Here is a 24,498-nt window from a genome sequence, read left to right as displayed (position 1 = left end):
TAAATAACCATTATTATAAATAATTATTTTTTCTCTTCGGTACAATTTGTTATTATTTTTATTTTCTCAATGGCCCAATACACTGCACACAATTTCTGTGCAACCGATGACCCTTGTCGAAACCACGGCTTCGGCTTTGGATTCGGCTTCAGGCCCCGTCCTCTCGTCTGAAACCGCGGAGCCAAGGTATCCTGAGCCAAATCCCAATCCAAAGCCGTGGTTTCGAAAAGGGCCTATAAAATGAGGGAACGAAGCTATTAGTTTTAATCAAGAGAGGGCGTGATTCCTCGCGCTAATAATTATTTTGTTTGCAGCAATCGTCTGCTCAGTTAGTGATCAACGAGGCACTAACTAAACACGTCTGAAAGGTAATTAAACTAATATTTGCATCATTCATTGTGACTCATAGTAATACATAAGATTTGCAAGATGTGTTGTGTCGTCCATTTATTTGCCATTCGCTCAATTATTGCGTAAATAGAAAGACGTATTTTTAATTTTAGATGAAGCTTGATTTTTTTTAAACGGTGACATAGTGACATTGTTGACAATGAACGAGAAGGGCGTTTATTTCCGACATAGCTGTGCGCTAAAGAGTAGACTGAGCTTGTCTGCTTGTTGCAAGAAGAGGTAAAGACCTGATGTATCTTTTTCTTTTCCTGCTTGTTTTCTTGAACTTGGGTCAAACATTTGGATGCCAAAAATTGTTTTCATAATAATTGAAGTTTTATTATTTATAAAAAGTATAAGTAGACGCAGTGGCAGTGCAGTGGGGCGCTGTTTAATAATGTTATTGTTAATTCTGTACTCCTTTTTCTAAATTTTGTCATCACTGATATTTAATGTCAAAATCAGAGGAGTACAACACAACAGTGCCCCAGTTACTACTATGTACTAGGTCTATTATCTAAGTAATCTATCTTTACTTATATTTTAATAGTTTAATTTCACTGATCGGATGAAGGTCGAGGGTTGTGTAGTTAGTAAGCCGCCTCATTGATACCGGCATCTTGAGACAGAGATTGGATCTTGAACCTCTCAGGGGGGTGGGGCTGACAATGCCTTGGATGGGCTACTGCACATTCTCAATGCACTGGCGCAGCAGTTGCAGCTGGTGCTGAGCTCATATTTTTCCATGAGTGTTACTCTATTGACTTGTGTGATGTAGTGTTACCATTCAATGACAAAAATGTCTTTTTTGCACCCTTTTATACCCAGTTTTCTTCAAAATGACTGGTGGCCTGCTCAAGATATATTCACTTCTTCATAAAAGTAAAGTATGTCATCATCATTACCATGGACTATACAAAGCTAGGTTACGGACACTTCATCATGTATTGTGGTGCAGGGGATGTTCAAGCTCAGCGTCACAGCCACGTTTCAATCCTCTCAACATTCAGATGCTTTCTCAAGAACTCCATGAACAAATCTTCAAAACTGACAAACGTCGGAGGAAGTCGACGCCGCCCTCCAATGAAGACATCCAAAGAAGCATCAGACATCTTGAACAGCATAATTTATGGGGCAAAGAGGGTGACCTCCTTCCAGATGTTCATTTCAAACTTCCAAAACTCTTTGGCAGGAATATTGATGAGCACTTTCAGATTCTAGCAATGAAACAGAGCGATGAATATATGAAGTTATCTGAGTTATTAGCCTTTTCATCTTTGCCTCCAATGCCAGAGGAATGGGAGTTCCGTAAAGGATGGACGATGTATAAGCTGGGAGAGAACAGTGAAGTTGATTATCCTTTGGAGGAGGCGATAGTTTTTGACGTTGAGTGTTTAATGACAGAGCTGGATGGTCAAGTCCCTACGTTGGCAGTTGCTGCGTCTACAGAAGCATGGTAAGATATCTTGGTTGGCTCGTATCAGTCCACATAAATAAATAAAAATTTTGATCGTCCTTTTTTTTTGCGGATGGGGGAGGGAGGAAGTTTTTTTGTTTTGTTTTTTAAAGTTTTTTTGACATGCCAACTATGAAATCAAGAATAAAGAAATCATCACAATCACTATAAAACAGAGGGTTTGTGTTTTTTTGATGTTTTCAATAGTTTTGTCAAACAAATTTAACTCCTTGATGACATTTTCTGTAAACTTTTTCAAACAACTAAGCACAGTGTATCCCATTTAAATATTTGAAGAATTGTTCTTGCTTTGCCAACATGAAAAAAAAACCTTCAAACATCTTTTCAAACCAGTACATTTTGAAAAAAATATCAGCTGAAAAGGTTGTTTTTTATGATGATTTTTTTAAATTTTTTTTAAATGGGGTCGGGGGGTTTTGACTGGTCGCGCGGGGACGATCAACAATTTGTTTTTTATGTGGCCTTATTACCAGTTTATCATCTTATTACCACAATTAGTAGAGCCACTGTGTCAGGCTCGAATTTGTTGAGGGAAATCCACAAGACTGCAGGACTTGTAACTTAAAACTTTAACTGGACCAAAGAAATTGTTACAAACATGGAATCAAAATTATTCATTGACTCAATTATAGCGCTATAGAGTTAGGGCTGCAATTGTGGGGTGGGGTGGGGATGAATTCCACTAGGCTTGTAGCTCAAAAGTTTTACTGCCCCAGAGAATTTGTAACAAGACATGAAACACAATGAGAAGAATACTATCTAAGATCTATCTCACTTTTTGGGGGGTAAACTCAAAGGAATTGAAATTGTATTAATCAATATAAATTAAAAATGCAGTAAGGTGTTAGTATTCAAAACCACAAGGTCGCTGGATTTGTCCAGTCATAAGTTTACTGGCCCAGTGCTCAAAATCACTGGCCTCTGGGCATGCGGTCTAGTGTTAATTTGGAGCCATGAATGTATTAACTAAATATTCTCTCCTATTACAGTAATTGCTATTTTCACTTTAAGAACCATCAAAGCTGTTAACTGTTTCTTTCTCAGGTACTCATGGTGCAGCGAGCGGTTAATAGAGGAACGTCTTGCTTTATCTCCTCGTATTACTCCAGCTGACCTTATTCCTCTTGAGACGACATCTTCATCTTGTAAGGCGCCGGATCAAACTGGCTGGAAGGAACGTTTGGTTGTAGGTCATAACGTTAGTTTTGATCGCAGCTACATCAAGGAACAGTATCTACTCAAGGTGAACATACTTTCTACTTATTTGTAGAAAGCACATCCATCTCTTCAATACTTGTCTTATTTATTTTCAGCTTAAACTGTTCTGCCATCTTGTCGCTTTTATTACGAATTCGTTGTGTCATGTATTATGTTCATCTGTCCTTTTTTCTGTTTGTCTGTCTGTGTGGTTGTCTTGTTTTCTTGTCTGTCTGGCTGCTTTTTACAAGCTCATGCTTACCAAAACAGCCCGTACTCTATTTATTTTATTAATGTTTACTCTTACTTGCTTTACTTCGTAATACATGTAAGTGTCGTTATTCTTTTATTTGAGTATGGAAATAAATGTATTTTTGGATTGAATTGAATTGAATTTGTAATTTTAGAGCAGTCTTAGTTGCTAGGCTACAGAAGGCCTTGTCCTTCTCTTGGATGAATGGATGAAACTACTATTCATAACTAGTCTCCTAATATTATTCAAATTTGGTTTTGTGTATAACTTGGTTTAGTCTATCACCTCATGTATTGTTAATAAAAAATTGTTGTATGAATGGGAATGGAAATTATACAAACAAACTCGTCGTCGTCCTATGAGTCATGGCTGACCCTTTGTGACCCTGGTTATGATGGAGTTCCACTTCTGTCTATCCAGTGCAGATCGATATGCAAGGTTTATTGATAAGCCTGTGGGTTCTTAAAAACAAACTAACAAACACAAATTTATTTATTTCTTTATTTCATAATCACTCAGGGTACGAAGACACGATTCCTAGATACACTAAGTCTACACATGGCAGTCTCTGGTCTGACTACCTACCAACGAGCGTTGTGGAATGCCAAGAACACAGGCAAGGGTCAAGGAACTCAATACCTGGCCAGGAAAGCTGCTAACAAATCGGCTGGACCAGTTGTAAGTACCAATGTAATAGAATAAGTGGTTAGACCGCCGGACTTGCATTACAAGGTTGGAGGTTCAAATGATTTCACAGTGACAAAATAAAGTATTGTCATGTAATATTAATAATAATAACATAAAATTTATAAGGCGCACAGTATCTGGATGGTACCATTCAAAGGCGCCGGATGCTAGCAAGCAGACAAATTGAACAGATGAGTCTTGAAGTTGTGTTTGAATGTAGACAGATCAGGCATGCCTATCAGCTCGTCTAGGCAAGGAATTCCAGAGATGCAGTGCGCAGCTGGAAAAGGCACAGTCTCCGTAACTTGCTAGACGAGTTTTGGGAACATAGATACTGATACACAACTTCTTGATTTGTGCAATTTATAATCAAAGGCAATAAACCAATGTTTGTATGAGAGAGATTGCCTGTTGCCAGCTTGGTGTTTATATCCCCTTATGGGAGTTTGCCGAGTTCCCTTGGTAGGAAGGTCTACTAAACAAAGAAACAAGCAAATGATGTGGTTTACATTCGAGAATCAAATTTCTTGCATAACATAACATCTCATCACACAAACAGGACGAAGCTTGAAGTACAAAGTTTGCTTTTAGGTTTTTAACTTATTCCTTTGATTTCTAGTCAACAGCCTGGCTTCATAAGAGCAGTCCAAATAACCTTGCTGATGTTTACGCCCTCTATAGTCGAGATGATGAAAGGCTCGACAAGAGCCAACGAGATACATTTATTTCTGGAACGATGGAGGAAGTACGTGATAACTTTCAGGTAATTTGGTTTGTTTAAGATGTTTTCTGCTGATACACTCATAGTGTTCATTCGAATCTCACTCTATAATCATATGTTATGAAATTATTAATCAATGAAATTGAAACAGGTGAAAATGGATGTACCTATCGTCAACTTCAATTTAATAAAAATAGATAAAATTTCAATTGGCAAAGTTTTTTTGGAAGGGCCTAATCTCTTTGTTAGTTGTAACAAGTTATATATACTTTTGCATGATGTTTTGTTAAGTACATGTTCTTGATTTGGTGTAACAAATATTTTTTTTGTCCTCTAGGATTTATATATTTTCTATATTTTGCCTCAGCATTTATTTTAGACTTGTGGACAAGTCGTTAAATGTCTGTCACGGTGATAGCGTTCCAACTCTCCTTGCGATATTCTACCACTGCTGTCACGACTACGGTCCCATTAACTGGGGAGTAGAAGTCGGCAACTAGCAGTTCGCGCGAGAGCAATGATCTCGCCATAGCACTGCCACAACTCGACTATCTCACCGCGTGGGACCATTAACGTCTTGTCTACAAGTCTACATTTATGTGTATTTTCTATTGTTTTGTAGGAGCTGGTATCATACTGTGCTAAGGATGTAGAAGCAACCCACATTGTTTTCACGCATCTCTTTCCAAAATTCTTAGAAAGGTTTGTCAATAACTTTAGAAAACCCTTCATTCTTACAAAAAAAAAAAAAAAGTTGAAACGATTCAATTGGATAGCGGTTGATGATTAGAATGACGATACTGAGTAGTCAATTTCTGATAGAGCCATCGTTTCGGCTTGTCCTCAGCCTAGTCAGTTTCAAACGTGTGTATTTGAGTAAATCACTTCATTGGTCTTTTAATTATTTTAATGTTTCTGTTCCGTACAGTGTTTCAGGTTAAGATAGTAGTACGAGGGCCCTTGTTGCAGGTTTTATCAGGTTCGGAGATAGAGTACGCTTTTCAGGCATCTATTTCTCACCCAGGGGGTATAAATGGGTACCTGCGAGGGTAGAGGTTGATATTGTGAATGAAAAAGGCCTTTGGAGCGATATAAACTGTTGCCCAGGTTGTATACTCCCCCAGGGAGCTGAGAAAGATTAAAGGGATGTTATTGGCCCAATAACAAGGGTACTTGAGACGGTTATCGTGAAATGCGCTATATAAGAACTTGCTATTTTGTAATATTATTATCTTTTCTGGGTTTTAAGAAAGATAAGATACTATTGTTAAATAACTAAAAACCCTCTTTTGACAGATTTCAACACCCAGTGACGTTTGCCGCTATGCTAGAAATGGGTCAAGCTTATTTACCTGTCAATCATAATTGGGATCGCTACTTAAGAGAATCTCAAGAAACTTATGAAGTTCTTCAGCAAGAGATGAAACTAGCTTTAATGCATCTTGCAAATGATGCGTGTCAGCTCATGGAAGATGAAAGGTAATGGTCTGGGTACCTGACTGCTGACTGTATTGGTATGGGTCGTATTCTTAACTTATACAAGATCAATGTGAGAGGTAGGTTGGCACCTGACTGACAACTGAATGGTTAGGGGTTCTAGTCTCAACTATAAATGATTTTCATGAGATTTGTCTGAAGTGAACAGCTTGGTATCTAGTAGAAATTGACAAGAGGTCTTGCTTCAAATGCAGTGCAAATTTCAACGAAGATTTGCAAAATAAAAAAAACAGGAATGACGTTAACTTGATCCATACTTTAACATAGTACCCATTACCCATTATGGTTATTATTTCTTGGTTAAAGTCACTGTAATTAGTCAGTTGATTATTCGGTTTGGACCACCATTATTATAGTCTCTGTCTATATTATTGATTTGATTGCAATGTATTGATCTATTTCCACAGTTACAAAGATGACCCTTGGCTGTGGGAGCTTGACTGGTCAACTGAAGACTATAAACTCAAAAAGGAAGTCGTAAAAAAGAAACCAAGACGCAAAGCAATCAACCAAGACGTTAAAGAAGATTCTCTGAGTAAAATTGAAGATGATAATGAGATGGGGAGGATGCCTAAAGAGGACAGTGGTGGTCTTGGAGAGGTAGCTCAAGATAGATCCAAGGTTGCACTTCAAGATGATGGTGTTCTGAGGGAGGTTGATGTCAGAGTGGAGGTGGAAGATGAGGAACTGGAGAAGGAGAGACGTGAGAAGGAGGAGCGAGACGCTAGAGTGAAGGAAGTGATGGAGACGGCAATTAGGATTCCTAAGGTCAAACAACACATGGTGGGATATCCGATGTAAGTCATGCCTTCAATCTGGGAGAAGTGGGTGAGGGTCTTAAAGAGTTTGATACCTTTTGTAGATCACGTTTTTGGCCATGACATGAATCCCTACTCACTGTGAATGAAGATGTATTTAATATTTTTTACCTGTAGAAGTTTCAACTTCATTAATTGTCAATTTTTTTGAGAAAAAAAAGTGAAATCACAATGCTATGTTTTAAGTAGAGTAGCATAAATATGTAGACAATTTTTTAATCGAGAATTATTCATTCCAAAACTCCAAAATGTTCTGAAAATAATACATCACATAGGCGCGGACATGCTTTTGGTATACCGACCCGAAGTAGTAAAACACTCATACACTTTTCTAACTTACCCAATTTGATTCAGTACCATCATTTCATTTCAAGGTGGTTTCGGGAACTGTGCCCAAGGAAACTGGACGAGGAGTGGGCACCTGGGCCATCACTCATCAGCTCCCAGGTACGAGTTGCTCCTAAGTTACTACGTCTAACATGGGAAGGCTATCCAATACACTATGAGATAAAGCATGGATGGGGGTACTTGATACCGGGTAGAGAGGAGGAGGAGGAGGAGTGTGACGAGGAGGAACAAAAACCAAAGTTTCCTCTGGGGTAAGTAAGTCAATGTTTCAGTCCCGGGAGTAGGTGGCAACGCGCCCCTGATGACAGTTGATCTGGGCCGATAACCTTGATCTGGGCGGTACCTCATAATAACCAAAAATTGGATCTGATATCCCTTCATGGTCTCGGGTCACTACGAGAGTTGTGGTGGTTGCCGTTTTGGTCTTAGTCCTTAGACCTTGCACTGTCGTGTATTAAATTACCATTTATGCCTACCTCTTCAAAGAGAATGTTTAAAGGCAGTGGACACTATTGGTAATTACTCAAAATAATTATTAGCATAAAACTTTTCTTGGTGACGAGTAATGGGGAGAGGTTGATGGTATAAAACATTGTGAGAAACAGCTCCCTCTGAAGTACAAGAAAGAAGTAATTTTCCACGAATTTAATTTTGAGACCTCAGATTTAGAACTTGAGATCTCGAAATCAACCATCTAAATGCACACAACTTCCTGTGACAAGGGTGTTTTTTTCTTTCATTACTATCTCGCAAGTTCGATGACCGATTGAGCTCACATTTTCACAGGTTTGTTATTTTATGCATATGCTGAGATACACCAACTGTGAAGGCTAGTCTTTGACAATTACCAATAGTGTCCACTGCCTTTAAGCAATATTTTGTTACTGAGTAAAATTCGTTCATAGTATCACCATACCTTTAACTTTGTGAAACTTTATTTATTTTTCTTAAAGTGCTTTGAAGAAACTCATGCAACAGCAGACTCCCCATGATGGTCAGAAACCATCAGCAGAGGTTGACTCCCCAGCTGGTAATGTTCAGTTTGATATGGAAAGCAATGGTCATGATATCAGTGAAGAAGAAAACATGGTGAGAATTTTTACTCTGCCGTCTTTTTGTCATAAAACTTTGTAACTGCCTCCTCAGAAAGGATTGTTTTCTTTATCCTTTCGTTTGAAACTGCCTCACTTGATCCAGTTATGCCTTTGTGATCAATTTCCTAATTGATGAGGAAATCGCAAGCAGAAAGCATGATGGTACGTGCTTGTGTGCTCAGAGGGGAAACAAAGTTATTGGAAGAAAAATTTTCATTGAAAACATTACATGACGCCTTCTCCTGAAGAAAAGTAGAGTACACCATTGAAATGTAAAGGACACACTGGCTCTTTTAAGAGCCATCACCCATAAAAAAAAAGAGATTTTACACATGGTTGTACAAGCAAGTTTACAATTTAGTAGTTAATTCGCATCTTATTTTCCACACCATGCAAAGCTTCAAACACCATTCACATGAATATTTGTTTTCTTTTCTTAACAGTCAGACGATAATAATATCAAGTCAGCAGAGATGAACGCTTTAGGACCAATGCATCAAGGACAATTACCACGTAGGGACGTCAAAATACCCGGCTGTTGGTTTTACAGACTTCCACACAAGGTTAGACAAAACAAAATAAAATATTTTTCTGTGCTTAGCAAGTTTTTGTGCTTACAGGCTTTATGATATTGGGCACTGGTTTCGATTCAGTGTGCTTTAGCCAAACTTTCCTAAATTTTGATTTAGAATGCCCTACAATTTTTAGGAGATCCCTGTACCAGGTAAATTTCCATTGTAAACAGAATTCGAAGCGTAAGCACATTACTGACTGAAAGCAATGGATTAACCTGGTAAGTCTGCTGCCACCTAGTGTCCCAAAAGTTTCCTCTTGCTTCCGTTTCTTCCCTGAGGTAACGGGCCCAATTTCATAAAGCCTGTAGGCACACAAAACTTGCTTAACACAAACACTTTTGATTAGCAAAACAAATTTCTCAGCCAGAATACCATACAGTTACTATTGCTGTGACTGGTACCCCGTTCATTTCTTGCTTAACCCAAGAAAATTGCTAAGCAGAATTTTCTGCTTAGCAGCTTTATGAAATTGGGCTCTGCTTTATGCCTATTGCCTAATGGTATTTACTATTCACTTCAAGTGACGTGAATACACCCACTGGTAAACTATCAGTCTATTACATGCGATCATAAAAAATAGTTCAATATTATACATTGCATACCATAGATACATATAAACAAGGTATTTTATATTTGCTGTTTTTTTGTTTACTAGTGCCATGTTCAGCGCACTAGAGCATGTCAACATGATTATTAGGTGCTATGAAAGTGTTGGTATTTTTTATACATGCAGTTCTTAAGATGATTATTTTTCAAGACCAAATTCTGTCTCTCTATAATATGGCAGTAGATTCTTACAGATTCATTTAGGCATACAAGATCCTGGTTACTGATTTTTTTTCGTGAGGGCTGTATGTTTTTACAGATTTGTTTGTGATTACCACAAGTTCCCCAGTTGCTGCGAATGCAATGTCAAACAGAAGACCACAATCCTTGATAATTCTTCCAATGTACTTGCCATCATGACTGTACTGCTGAATTTCATCCGATGTAGAAGTCTTAGCTATAACAACAAAGATGCTCCCATCCCGATCGTCACAGCACACACCATAAGGCCGCCCACTCTTTACATCCACTGAGAATATGACCTCACCGTCATAGTCAACTGAGATCAGTTTGCCAAGGAAAGTGTTAGTGTAGATAAACTGTTGCTTGTAGGTCGTCATATAATAACCCATACCAGGCGCTGACAGTGTTTTTGAACGATATCCGCTTTCTCTGTGGAGGGCGATCTCCTCTTTATTCTTGTAACCCACTGCTATTTGGTTATTGTCGGACACTGCTAGGCATGATGGCCATCGTCCTGATCTTGCCCCTGGTGTGAACTGATGAAGGAGTTGATAGTTCTGACTGAAGACTTTAATTGATCGACCATCGAGAACAAGAAGTTGATCTTTTTTGTTCACAGCAGCTCTATATGGATTGTTGAGATCGGTCAGTTTTAGTCTTTGTGGATTGTCCCGTGTATCATAACAGCCGTTATCTTTTAATGACGTTCTAATCAAATGATTATTTTGGATATCTGCCATGATTATTTCATTGTTGGAGAACGCAGTGACACTATTGATGGAATAAGGCTCAATACCATATAGTTTAAACTGTTGTTTCAGTCGCCAATCTTGTTGTATGCTGAGTCTATCAAGACCAAAAGCTATCTCAGCCATGGAATCTTCTTTAAAGCTTTGCTCGTCTTCTAACACCAGTCTTCCCAGTAACCCTTCATCTTCTTCAAAGTCCATAAACGAGAGCCTTGTAGGAGCTTTCTCACTCGTCAGTTCATCAAGATTAGGAAGAAGTTCTTCTTTAAGATCCAGAAACTTATTGCGACTTGTTTGAGCCATTAGTTTATTCACCTCATCCAGCTTACGCTCTGCCTGGACTTTCTCTTTGCTGTAGGTTTCCTCCGCAGTTTCAAAGGTTTTGATTCTGTCTTGGTAAATCCTCTTCACCTCTTCCTTCAGTTTCTTCTCCTCCTCAGTGATCTCAGCAAATTTCTTGGCAGCGTTCTGGGTAATTTTACTTTCAGTTGTGATCAGTGCTTGATCCAGCTTGCTACGAGCGTCTTTAATATCTACTATGGCAGTGTGAATATCATTTTGATGCGTCTTCAGTTTAGAAACCAAGTTAATTAAGATCTCTGGAACACCAATAACATCATGTTTTGGACTGTCTTTATCTGGGTTGCTGCAAGTTGTGACTGCTAACTTCAGGCACGTTTGACAATACTTATCATATGACTCTAACTTGGGGATGTTTGATTCACCTTGACTCTCATATGTAACTCCATCTGCTTGTAACTGAGCGAGTGTTCGGATTTGATGAGATTTCATGAAAGCTAATCGCTGATGAGCTCGTTGGCATTCACAACAGAGGAAATACTCGCACTCCATACATCTTGAAACTGCTTCATTCTCTTCATCACAGGCTTGACATTTAACCTTTGACCTATGACCCTCAATGAGTCGCTCGTGATCACTAACTTCATCCCCCAGGGCGTTCAGTTTAAAGTCTTTAGGTAGACTGTCAACCCTGTTGTCTTCTAGTGTTGTTTTCTTTCTGCACAGAGGACACAGTAGGATGGAGTTGTTAGGATCTTGTTGGTGAAGCTCCTTGATGCATGTGAAGCAGAAGCTGTGTAGACAGTCTAGCATTGTTGGATTGATGAAGCGATTGGTGCATATTGGACATTCTAGATGATCCTTACTGATCTTATCAAGTAAAGAATTGACTGTGACGTTGGAGGCCATCTTAAAGATTAGCGAAGTCTTCCTCTGTAATAACAACAAAAAAACACTCCTCTTACAATCAAGTACTGTTCTTCACTAACACTTTGGAGTTTTCCAGGCATTGATGTCATGTTTTTCCTAAGGACTCTAAAAGCATTGACTTTACACTCCCGTGCTTTAAAAGGATTACTTAATTGAATAATTTGAACTGTTCACTATTAAAGCCATTGGACACTTTTGGTTAACAGTATTATCCAAAGGCACACACTTCGTGTATCACAACTTATATAAAATAACAAACCCGCGAAAATTTAGGCTCAATCGATCATCGGACTCGGGAGAAAATAACGGGAAAACCTACCCTTGTTTGCGCACGTTTCGCCGTGTCATGACATGTGCTTATAATAAATCCGTAATTCTCGATATCGAGAGTTGATAATTGTTTTAATGTTTTCTCAAAAAGTAAAGCATTTCATGGAATAATATTTCAAGAGAATTCTTTCACCATTACCTTCTGTAAACCCTGTAAGTTATTTGTAAATCTGTGAACTTTTATTTTGTTGTCAGTTCCGAAAGTGTATAATGGCTCTAAGCCAAAATTTAGTTCAACAAAAGAATAGAATGGAGTAGCTATAGGGCTCAGAAAATAAATGGTTGTGTACCAGCCACACCAATGCGTGCAACAGTGACCAAGTTAAACAATTAGAATAAAGTAAAAATGTAGATGCACTGGCAGGAATGTAAGAGTAACAAGTGACCTTTAATGACATCCAGCTTCCTGCTAACGGCCCAGTGCTTATAGTAAGCATGAAAATTTGCTTACCATTAAGCAGCGCTATGAAATTGGCCCCAGGTTGTCATATTCATGTTTGCACTATGTGACCCCCCTCCCCAGCGTCCCTAACAGTCCCCGACCCTTATTTAACCCACACAAGTTAAACTTAATGAATAATCCTTTTATTACATACCTGTTCACTGAAGCATCAGTCTCAATAATTGAATTTAAGAGACATTTCTAAAAGTTTGGGTCCTCTGTTCAGATTCTAGGTGCAACTCTATGATTGCAATGATAGTGCACTATTTCTCATCCAGAATGAGAAATAAAAAATCCCCTGTCTATTTATAGCATGTATTACCTCATGCTGTGTAGTGCTGATATTCAGTGGCAGTTAACAAATCGATATACATGAAAACACGTTGCAAGGTCACTAAAGCAATGGAATGAAACTAACACAATTCGTCTGTATGAATAATTTCATAATCATATTTCATAATCTTATCATGGTTTGTTTAAATGTCTGAATATTGCAAAAAAGATCAGTAGTTATTTGTATAGATTTTTTTCAGTAATAACTGAGAAAAGAGGACATTAGAAAAATATATCTCATTAGTCATTTAAAGATTTAAAGTAATTTAAGAGCAGGAACATCTCAATTACCAACAACACCGACAAAGTGCACTGCACTACAAAAACAGGGTTATACTTTAAAACATTCTTAACTATAACATTTGATTCTCTAGGTTGGTGCATCCAATAAGTAACTATAACATTTGACTCTCTAGGCTGGTGCATCCAATAAGTAACTATGACATTTAATTCTCTTGGTTGGTGCATACAATAAGTAACTATAACATTTGATTCTCTTGGTTGGTGCATCCAATAAGTAACTATAACATTTGACTCTCTAGGTTGGTGCATACAATAAGTAACTATAACATTTGATTCTCTAAGTTGGTGCATCCAATAAGTAACTATAACATTTGATTCTCTAGGTTGGTGCATTCAATAAGTAACTATAACATTTGATTCTCTTGGTTGGTGCATCCAATAAGTAACTATAACATTTGATTCTCTAGGTTGGTGCATTCAATAAGTAACTATAACATTTGATTCTCTTGGTTGGTGCATCCAATACATTTAGTTCTTTAAGATAATGCATCCAATAAGTAATTATAACATTTGATTCTCTAGGTTGGTGCATCCAATAAGTAACTATAAAATTTGATTCTCTAGGTTGGTGCATCCAATAAGTAACTATAACATTTGATTCTCTAGGTTGGTGCATGCAATAAGTAACTATAACATTTGATTCTCTTGGTTGGTGCATCCAATACATTTGGTTCTATATGATAGTGCATCCAATACATAACTATTACATTTGATTCTCTACGATAATGCAGCCAATAAGTAACTATTACGTTTGATTCTCTATGTTGTTGTATCCAATAAGTAACTATTACGTTTGATTCTCTATGATGTTGTATCCAATAAGTAACTATTACGTTTGATTCTCTATGATGTTGTATCCAATAAGTAACTATTACGTTTGATTCTCTATGAAGTTGTATCCAATAAGTAACTATTACGTTTGATTCTCTATGATGTTGTATCCAATAAGTAACTATTACACTTGATTCTCTACGATAATGCAGCCAATAGTTAACTATTACCTTTGATTCTCTATGAAGTTGTATCCAATAAGTAACTATTACGTTTGATTCTCTATGATGTTGTATCCAATAAGTAACTATTACATTTGATTCTCTACGATAATGCAGCCAATAAGTAACTATTATGTTTGATTCTCAATTAAGTTGTATCCAATAAGTAACTATTACGTTTGATTCTATAGGATGGTGCATCAAATAAAGTGGGCAACCCTTTAGCAAAGGACTTCTTTAATAAACTTGAAGATGGGACGTTAAGATCCGCTGGAGGAGCCCAAGCAACTAGGATCCTTGAACTGAATAAAATCATCTCATCCTGGAGGAACTCAAACAAAAGAATTAAGTGAGTGATTAAAACATTTTTATTTATTTTTTATAAACAATTAATTCATTATTATAACTTTTCACTTCTGCCTATTGACCCATTTCCCAATGCAATTACATGCGCATAGTCTGTTTGCCATTTTTTATTCAAAGTGTACATAAAAGGGAATTGACTCCCAAAATGGTGGAAACTGATAAATGCGCATTGTGCAGAGGTGCATTTTGCATCGTAGAAGAGGAATTTTAAAAAAAAGGGCAGACTTTATGTAATTATTTTAATAGACCAATTATTTGACATTTGACCCTGCAGTTCCCAGATGGTCATTGACATTGACAAGAACCACTTGCCACGCTCAGTGACCCGTCATCCAGACTATGACGAGGATGGTACCTATGGTGCTATTATACCTAGAGTCATTACAGCTGGTACAGTTACCAGACGAGCTGTAGAACCAACATGGCTGACTGCTACAAATGCAAGGGTAAGTCTTAACCCTTAATGGGTACAAGGACGACTCCAAATAATCATCATCATCATTTAGCGGTCGCAACCGAGATTCCATGCACAACGTTACTCCAGAGGTGTTTATCCCTCATCATGTTTGGAAGGTCCACGATTTCAGCCTCCGTATCTCTCCCGATCACATCGATGTAGTTGATCCTAATTGAACTCACCCTATTAGAGTGACTTCAAAATGAAGTGACAAGAACAGAGCAATGAAAGCTGGAAGATGCTAACGCTATTATTAGCCCATCCTCTCAAGATGATGATTGTTGATAATTGCCTGATGTATAGTTTGTAGGAAAGTAAAATGTAAAAGAGGAATGGATTTTGAGGAAATTTTGAGGATTTTTCTTGTTTGTGTTATCGCACTCCTGTAGGTTGTTTTGAAGATTAACTTGAGAGTCGAGTTTCCGTACTTAATGCTTTAGTTATAATATTGTCTCTACTTTGTTCAGCATCAAATTTTATTGTTTGATTGTTATTTCTAGGTTGACCGTGTTGGCAGTGAGTTATAGGCCATTGTCAAACCCCTCCTGGGTATCTAGATATAGAATTGTCTCTACTCATTCTTGTTTGATTGTTGTTTCTAGGTTGACCGTATTGGCAGTGAGTTAAAGGCCATGGTTCAAACCCCTCCTGGGTATCTAGATATAGAATTGTCTCTACTCATTCTTGTTTGATTGTTATTTCTAGGTTGTCCGTGTTGGCAGTGAGTTGAAGGCCATGGTTCAAACCCCTCCTGGGTATCTAGATATATAATTGTCTCTACTCATTCTTGTTTGATTGTTGTTTCTAGGTTGACCGTGTTGGCAGTGAATTAAAGGCCATGGTTCAAACCCCTCCTGGGTATCTAGATATAGAATTGTCTCTACTCATTCTTGTTTGATTGTTATTTCTAGGTTGACCGTGTTGGCAGTGAGTTAAAGGCCATGGTTCAAACCCCTCCTGGGTATCTAGGTATAGAATTGTCTCTACTCATTCTTGTTTGATTGTTATTTCTAGGTTGACCGTGTTGGCAGTGAGTTAAAGGCCATGGTTCAAACCCCTCCTGGGTATCTAGGTATAGAATTGTCTCTACTCATTCTTGTTTGATTGTTATTTCTAGGTTGACCGTGTTGGCAGTGAATTAAAGGCCATGGTTCAAACCCCTCCTGGGTATCTAGATATAGAATTGTCTCTACTCATTCTTGTTTGGTTGTTATTTCTAGGTTGACCGTGTTGGCAGTGAGTTAAAGGCCATGGTTCAAACCCCTCCTGGGTATCACTTTGTAGGAGCAGACGTGGATTCACAAGAACTCTGGATCGCTGCTCTGCTTGGAGATGCTAACTTTGCTGGTTGCCATGGTAAATCATTTAAGTCTTTGAACAGTTTGGTTGAATGAGTTTTGTTTAGATTAGGGAGGAAAATGTAATGCAACAAAGGAGACTTTGTGCTGCAATATCTGATCTTAGTCGGCCATGTTGGACATTTTTGCGTTCCGAGCGTAGTCTGACGTACCTCATGACCTTTGACCTTTGTTGCAGGTTGTACAGCATTTGGTTGGATGACATTACAAGGCAAGAAGAGTAGTGCTACTGATATGCATAGTATCACAGCTTCAACTGTTGGTATCAGTAGAGAACATGCTAAGGTAAGTATCAGTAAACAAGTATATTGAAGCTGTTAAAAAAAAAAAAAAACTTGCTAAGTACAGAAGAGTCTTGCTTAGCAGAAACTGGTTACCAGCCCAATGACTTTCAGTTAGCATTATTGCAAACACAGTACCTTGTCTATTTTAGGCTTAGAGAAAGAACTTTTTGGATTCTCTTTGGAGAATCTCCCTCGACTTGGATTTTGAAGTATGGAACAGAGAGAGCAGATTATACAAATTTTAAACAATATTTTTCTTGTACAGATTATAAACTATGGTCGTATCTACGGAGCCGGGAGGCCATTTGCCGTCCGACTGCTGATGCAGTTTAATCATAGGATGAGTCTGGAAGAAGCTCAAGAAAAATCTAATAAGATGTATGCTGCTACAAAAGGTGTAAGGAGGTATGACATCTTGAAGTAACTCTTAAGATTTCTAATAAGATGTATGCTGCTACAAAAGGTGTAAGGAGATAAATGTGATGTCTTGAAATAGATCTTAAGATTTCTAATAAGATGTATGCTGCTACAAAAGGTGTTAATAGGAAAATAATTTTTAGGACATCTTGAAGTAGATCTTAAGATTGCTAATAAGATGCAAACAGAGGATGTCAAAAAATGTGTTTTACATTTTCTTAACTCTCTCTTTCCTCATTGTTGACTTCTTATCTCTACCTTTAGGAGAGAATTTAATGGTCTTTTTTTGAAATCTTCCCCCTCCAGGTTTCATCTTGAAGACAAAGCTGCAGAGTTTCTCATCGCTCATAACATCCTAAAGGAGTCTGAAGACAGATACATCTCTAGTGGCAGACTTAAAGAAATTGGTAAACATCTCAAACCTGGCAAAAGGTAACTACTTGCTAATGCCCGACATTCTTAATCTATCAGGAATCTTCAAATTTCCTAATGCTCACAGTTTAATTTGCTTCATATTATGTCTTAAAAATTACTTGCTTCAAAATTATGTCTTGAAAGTAAATTGATGATCATTTTAATTCTGGCAAAAGGTAACTACTCTTAATAGAGAAATTCTTTTTCTTTAAGATTCTCTAATTTCCTAACATTCACAGTTCAAATATTTTAGGCATAGTAGGGAATATTGGGTATGCTTATTGGCAGCAGGGTTACCATGTAAATCCAGTGTTCTCATGCTATATTGTCTGCTGCCACCCTTGTGGCCGATAGCCTGCAATTTGTAAAGATATCACACACAGATGTCACACACTTCGTTGAATATTTCAAAGCAAGCCCTTAGTTGATAAGTACAGTCAAGTTTTGTTACAGTTGGATTCTTAATTGTTTTTTCTTTCTTTTTTTTCTCTTTCATTTACAGGCGTCTCTTGTCGGACACTAAACTGTGGGCTGATGGAAGGTTTGTAACTCTATGGAGATTTAAATTTTGGGGTTTAACAGATAAACATTGACTAGAGTTGGACTTGAATCTGCAACTTCTGGATGAATGTGCCGGCGCTCTACTAACTGAGCTATCTAGCCCTATGTTGGCGGTCTCCCTATTTTGTCAATATCTTTGTTTTGGGATGTCACGTCTGAAGCTGTTCAACCTGCAATAGCAGTTTAGCCAGGGATCACACCCAAGTTCAAGGGAATGCAACATTTTAATTCAAATATCGAGTTTCTTTCTTCTCTGTGGATTCAGGTTCAACATTCACATTGGACCAAATCTCATATATGATTGTCAGTGATTGTGAATTCCTTCACATCCAAAATTTTTTTTTTTTTTTTACATCAGCACTTTACAATGTTCTTGTGAGTCACTTATGAAAATACCTTGGTCTCAAGAAAAATGGAAAAGATGAATTGTTATAAAGTAAGATGTTTTTTCCCTCTTTTTAAAACACTTGTGTGTGAATTGGATTGATGATAATTATTGTAGTCTTTGTAATTCTTACGTGTTTTAATCTTGTAATCTTGCCAGTATCTACCAACATGGACAAATGAATATTTTGTTTTAATACAGTGTTTTTTATTCCTTTTCAGTGAGTCAGCCATGTTTAATCAACTTGAAAGTATCGCTCACTCTAAACATCCTAAAACACCTGTCCTTAACTCGTCAATTAGTCGAGCCCTGGAGCCTGCGACTGTCAACAATGAGGTATGCGATTGTTACTCTTAACTCTTACGCCTGGTTCAGACTTCCTGCAAATGCAAATGTGAAGTTAATTTTGACCTCACATGGAATTTTATTTTTTAAGTAGTATTACAAACAAAGTTTACCAAATACAAGTAAATTTTATGCATCGATTTAAAAACATCGATACCCAAGTTTTTGATGTAGAACTCTTTGTCTTAATTTCAGTTCATTACAAGCCGAATAAACTGGGTCGTTCAAAGCTCTGCGGTAGACTACCTCCATCTTATGTTAGTCAGTATGCGTTGGCTCTTTGAACAATTCAACATTGACGGTAGATTCTGCATCAGTATACATGATGAAGTACGCTATCTGGTTACCAGTGAAGACAGGTACCGAGCAGCCTTGGCGTTGCAGATAACGAACCTCTTGACCAGGAGTATGTTTGCATACAAGGTTGGAATGAATGATCTTCCTCAGGTGAGTTCAGTATAGAGTTCTGTCTATTCCTATTAAATACAAAACGGATTCGCTTACCAAAAAATGGTTACCAGCCAAAATATCATGTCATGTGAACTTTTTCGGCCAAAGTTCCCTACTCTTTCTTTAAGAAATTGTTTCTGCTAGAAAAAGTAGTTCTTATAAAGCGCATTTTTACAATAACATCAGTGCGTTTTACATTAGTGCCCTGGTCGTTCGGACAATAACATTGCTTTTCTTAGCTCCCTAGGGAGTACACCACCCTGGGCTGCCAAGGTGCACCAAAGAATTTCAAGTTGAAAACTTTGACGAACCAACTTGCTCCTCTTGCCCATTATCTACTGTTATGAACTGCTAAATGAACTTGTAAAGCTAAAATAAATCCTTTATTGTTAACATTTATTTGACCTTTGCCATTTTTTTACAGTCTGTAGCTTTCTTCAGTGCTGTGGATATAGACACTGTACTACGTAAAGAAGTAACGATGGATTGTCAAACTCCGTCTAATCCATATGGTCTACACAGAGGTTATGGAATACCAGCAGGTAAGCTTAACTCTATAGAGTATAAGGAGCTTTCAGGGACGTTAGGTGACAGAAGAATTACTCTATAGGCCTTTCTATTGCAACATCACAGCCCGGGTTTTTGCCAACCGAGGTTGAAAAACTATGAAAGTCGTATATGCAACCCAAAAAACAGATAGCTACCAAACATCTGATAACACAATTGAGTGTTTTACTAACATTCACCGTCTATGCAAACCAGCTCGGTTTGTTTTCCCACCAATGGAAAGGCCATCCTTATCAGAAAATGTTGCTCAGAGTTATGTGCGGAGTTACCCACTGCCACTTAGCACCTCAAAGTCTCTCATTATTTGTTTCCGGTTTGCACTAAATTGAAAGTTTAAAATTTTCTAATTGAGGAAGCGGTTGCCAACTGATATCTGACTCTTGAGAATGAGGATGAACTGAACGACAGACTCGATTAAGATTAAAGTAAATATTCAAATTTTGGGGGCTAGACCTTCACTTTGTCAGGCCATATCTGTCACAAGTATTCTCTTCTATGGCAATCTTGTTTGGTCATATCAGATAATTTGTCGTACAAGTTTGATAATGTCACTCTGTCTAACCTTTTCTAAGCATAATATTTTGTGCATTTCACAACACACAGGAGAGGCTTTTGATATTTATGAAATACTGGAGAAAACCAACAATGGATTGTTAGCCAAAAGTAGCAGCAACAGCAGTGCTTTCAGCAGCAGTACTACAGTAACTGCAGCAAGTCAGTCCTCTATGCGGTGACTACAGCAAGTACATGTATGTCCAGCAACAGCAAGAGTCATTTAGGGTCTACAGCTATTTTTTTTTCTGACAACAGCAGCAGTGCGTTCAGCAGCAGTATGCAGTAACTGCAGCAAGTCAGTCCTCCAAACAGTGAAAGGACTGACGACTGACTGCAACAATTATTTCCAGCATCATCAGCAGCACCAGTGCCACCAACAGCAACAATTAGCAGGTTTTAATTCTCTGCAGTAGGTCTATAACAACAACTGTGGTACTTGCAGCAGTGCTACCTGCTGCAGCCGAAGCAGCACCAATAGAGTCACCGGTACTAACTGCAGCACCTGCAGTAGGTCTATAACAATAACAGTGGCACTTGCAGCAGTGGTATCAACAGTAGCATGCAGCAGCACCAATAGTAGCATCTGTATAACCTAACTGCAGCAGCTGCAGTAGGTCTATAACAACAACAGGGGTACTGGCAGAAGTGCTACCAGCTGCACCAGTAGCAGCATCAGTACTAACTACATCAGCTACAGTGGGTCCGTAACAACAGCAGTGCTACCAGCTGCAGCAGTAGCAACAGCACCAATAGAGTCATCGGTATTAACTGCAGCAGCTGCAGTAGGTCTCTTCAATAACTGTAGTACATGCAGCAATGCTACCAGCTGCAGCAGTAGCAGCATCAGTACTAACTACAGCAGCTACAGTGGGTATGTAACAACAACAGTGCTACCAGCTGCAGTGGTAGCAGCAGCACCAATAGAGTCATCGGTGCTAACTGCAGCAGCTGCAGTAGGTCTATAACAATAACTGTGGTACTTGCAGCAGTGCTACCAGCTGCAGCAGTAGCAGCATCAGTACTAACTACATCAGCTATATTTGGTATGTAACAACAACAGTGATACCAGCTGCAGTGGTAGCAGCAGCACAAATAGAGGCATCAGTACTAACTGCAGCAGTTGCAGTAGGTCTGTAACAATAACAGTGGTACTTGCAGCAGTGCTACCAGCTGCAGCAGTAGCAGCATCAGTACTAACTACATCAGCTACAGATGGTATGTAACAATAACAGTGCTACCAGCTGCAGTAGGTCTGTAACAATAACAGTGGTACTTGCAGCAGTGCTACCAGCTGCAGCAGTAGCAGCATCAGTACTTACTACAGTACATCAGCTACAGTGGGTATGTAACAACAACAGTGCTACCAGCTGCAGTGGTAGCAGCAGCACAAATAGAGTCATCAGTACTAACTGCACAGCAGTTGCAGTAGGTCTGTAACAATAACAGTGGTACTTGCAGCAGTGCTACCAGCTGCAGCAGCAGCAGCATCAGTACTAACTACATCAGCTACAGTTGGTATGTAACAATAACAGTGCTACCAGCTGCAGTGGTAGCAGCAGCACAAATAGAGGCATCAGTACTAACTGCACAGCAGTTGCAGTAGGTCTGTAACAATAACAGTGGTACTTGCAGCAGTGCTACCAGCTGCAGCAGCAGCAGCATCAGTACTAACTACATCAGCTACAGTTGGTATGTAACAATAACAGTGCTACCAGCTGCAGTAGGTCTGTAACAATAACAGTGGTACTTGCAGCAGTGCTACCAGCTGCAGCAGTAGCAGCATCAGTACTTACTACATCAGCTACAGTGGGTATGTAACAACAACAGTGTTACCAGCTGCAGTAGGTCTGTAACAATAACAGTGGTACTTGCAGCAGTGCTACCAGCTGCAGCAGCATCAGTACTAACTACATCAGCTACAGTGGGTATGTAACAACAACAGTGCTACCAGCTGCAGTGGTAGCAGCAGCACAATTAGAGCCATCAGTTCTAACTACACAGCAGTTGCAGAGACTGTCCTGCCATTTGCAGCAATATTATTACCAGTGCCTAAACTACTACAAACTCCAGTAAGAAAAAAAAATGTAACTGCGTGTAAACTTTGATTCAACAAAAAAATGGAAGTGAGTTTGGTTTAGCTCTTTTGAAACTTGGTGCAAATAAACCGACTAAACTATACCAAGTTTACTGCGTGTACAAAGGAATCAGGTAACTTTGAAAGATCAATTAAAGAAATACTCTCCATTGACATATATTTATTTTTAAAATACATTTATATTTTGCTACTTATAAGCCATGTAAAATAAACTTTAACAAGCAAATCATCAAGTTAAACTGTACATCGGTTGTAAATTTAATTTATCAATGGTGACAGGTTAGTCAGCCATAATGTGCAAGATTTGTAATTTGGTGTGGTTTATGAAGTTAGAACTGAGTTAGTTTGAAGGTAACAGACAAGTTTGAAGGTAACAGACAAGTTTGAAGGTAACAGACAAGTTTGAAGGTAACAGACAAGTTTGAAGGTAACACAAGTTTGAAGGTAACAGACAAGTTTGAAGGTAACAGACAAGTTTGAAGGTAACAGACAGGTTTGAAGGTAACAGACAAGTTTGAAGGTAACAGACAAGTAAATAAAATCTTTCTTGAGAAAAGTGTTGGTTCTGAGATGATTCTGAGAAGAACTCTGAACCCGTGATGAGACTTCAGTACAGTCTCCAGTTTCCAGTAGAGACTTTATAGAAGAACTACTAATTTTTCTCTCTGTTTTAAATTTCTGTTATGATTTTGTTCACCACCAAAACAAAGAAAGATTTACAAAGATAAATGTTTTGTTTGGTTGTCCAATGTCTGAATTGGTGCATAAAATAGTCTCCACCTAATAACTCTGGCAGACAAAACTCACTAAGAGAAACAGTACTTTGCCTGGAAACTTAAAGGCAGTGGACACTTTTGGTAATTACTCAAAATAATTATCAGCATAAAACCTCACTTGGTAACAAGTAATGGGGAGAGGTTGTAAGAAACGACTCCCTCTGAAGTGACGTAGTTTTCGAGAAAAGAAGTAATTTTCCACGAATTTGATTTCGAGACCTCAAGTTTAGATTGTGAGGTCTCGAAATCAAGCATCTGAAAGCACACAACTTCGTGTTACAAGGGTGTTTTTATTTCATTCATATCTCACAACTTCGACGACCAATTGAGCTCAAATTTTCACAGGTTTGTTATTTTGTGCATTATGTTTAGATACACCAAGTGAGAAGACTGGTCTTTGACAATTACCAAAAGTGTACACTGTCTTTAAACAATCAAACAAACCATAAAACTTTTATGGTGGTCAACAAAATCATTACATAAATATTGTTTTCTCTTTTAATTTCTGTTAAGATTTTGTTGATCACCAAGAAAGGTTTACAAAGTTAAATGTTTTGTTTGATTGTTCAATGTCTGCATTGGTGCATAAAATAATGTCCACCTACTATTAACCTGGCAGACAAAATTCACTATCAAGAGAAATAGTACTTTGCTTGGAAACTCTTATAACTTCTGTTATGATTTTGTTGAATTGATCGTTTGATTATTCCTTTTTCTACCATGGTACATACAATAAAATCCACCCACTAATAAAGTAGTGACTCTGGCAGATGAAACTCACTGAGAGAAACAGTAGTTCTTTGTATGGAAACTTGGTAAACTACTACGAAATTATCTTTAATTCTGTCGTGATTTTGTAAACCACCAAGAAAGCCTAAAAAAAATGATTTAAAAATGCTTTGGTTTATTTCTCCGTATCTACACAGTGGAGACATTACTGGGAGACAAGCTCACTGAATTAAACAAAACAATTCTCATCTTTGAAACTTTGTTAAAAATTGGGAAAAGTCAGTTTATGGATCATGGTATCATCTGAAAATGTCATTATTTTGAAGTTAATTCTTGCCACTAGATATTTTCAATAAATACTTAATAATGGCATTGTTTAATATGTATGTAAACAATAACAATACAAAAAGGAAGAAAGATCAAACACAAAGTGTTAATTTTACTGATTGGTTATTTTTGTACTCACTTTTAATAAAAACAAAAGGTGCATTGAAGTAGACAGAGTGTGCATTGT

At 38.0% G+C, this 24,498-nt stretch overlaps 2 protein-coding genes across 2 annotated transcripts; one reads left to right on the top strand and one right to left on the bottom strand.

Moving 5' to 3' along the window:
- Window positions 1–299: 299 nt before the first annotated feature.
- Window positions 300–23,383, top strand: LOC117295558 (DNA polymerase subunit gamma-1-like). The gene is made up of 22 exons (XM_033778255.1): window positions 300–368; window positions 1,219–1,846; window positions 2,912–3,110; window positions 3,837–3,995; window positions 4,624–4,767; window positions 5,348–5,427; window positions 6,022–6,204; window positions 6,630–7,019; window positions 7,415–7,639; window positions 8,342–8,518; window positions 9,191–9,206; window positions 14,417–14,574; window positions 14,866–15,037; window positions 16,269–16,404; window positions 16,585–16,691; window positions 16,956–17,095; window positions 17,414–17,539; window positions 18,024–18,062; window positions 18,689–18,803; window positions 19,008–19,259; window positions 19,687–19,804; window positions 20,433–23,383. Exons 2-22 carry the CDS (start codon window positions 1,230–1,232, stop codon window positions 20,561–20,563), a joined length of 3,684 nt encoding a protein of 1,227 aa, XP_033634146.1. The 5' UTR covers window positions 300–368; window positions 1,219–1,229; the 3' UTR covers window positions 20,564–23,383.
- On the bottom strand, window positions 9,464–12,857 carry LOC117295424 (E3 ubiquitin-protein ligase TRIM56-like). Its single transcript, XM_033778074.1, has 2 exons — window positions 12,752–12,857; window positions 9,464–11,828 (listed from the first exon to the last, which is right to left on the bottom strand). The coding sequence occupies exon 2, from the start codon at window positions 11,802–11,804 to the stop codon at window positions 9,864–9,866; it is 1,941 nt and encodes a 646-aa protein (XP_033633965.1). The 5' UTR covers window positions 11,805–11,828; window positions 12,752–12,857; the 3' UTR covers window positions 9,464–9,863.
- Window positions 23,384–24,498: the final 1,115 nt, after the last annotated feature.

The sequence above is a fragment of the Asterias rubens genome, chromosome 10 (genome assembly GCF_902459465.1).
Source record: "Asterias rubens chromosome 10, eAstRub1.3, whole genome shotgun sequence".
In the NCBI taxonomy this organism is placed as follows: domain Eukaryota; kingdom Metazoa; phylum Echinodermata; class Asteroidea; order Forcipulatida; family Asteriidae; genus Asterias; species Asterias rubens.
This window is presented reverse-complemented; position numbering and strand designations above follow the sequence as displayed.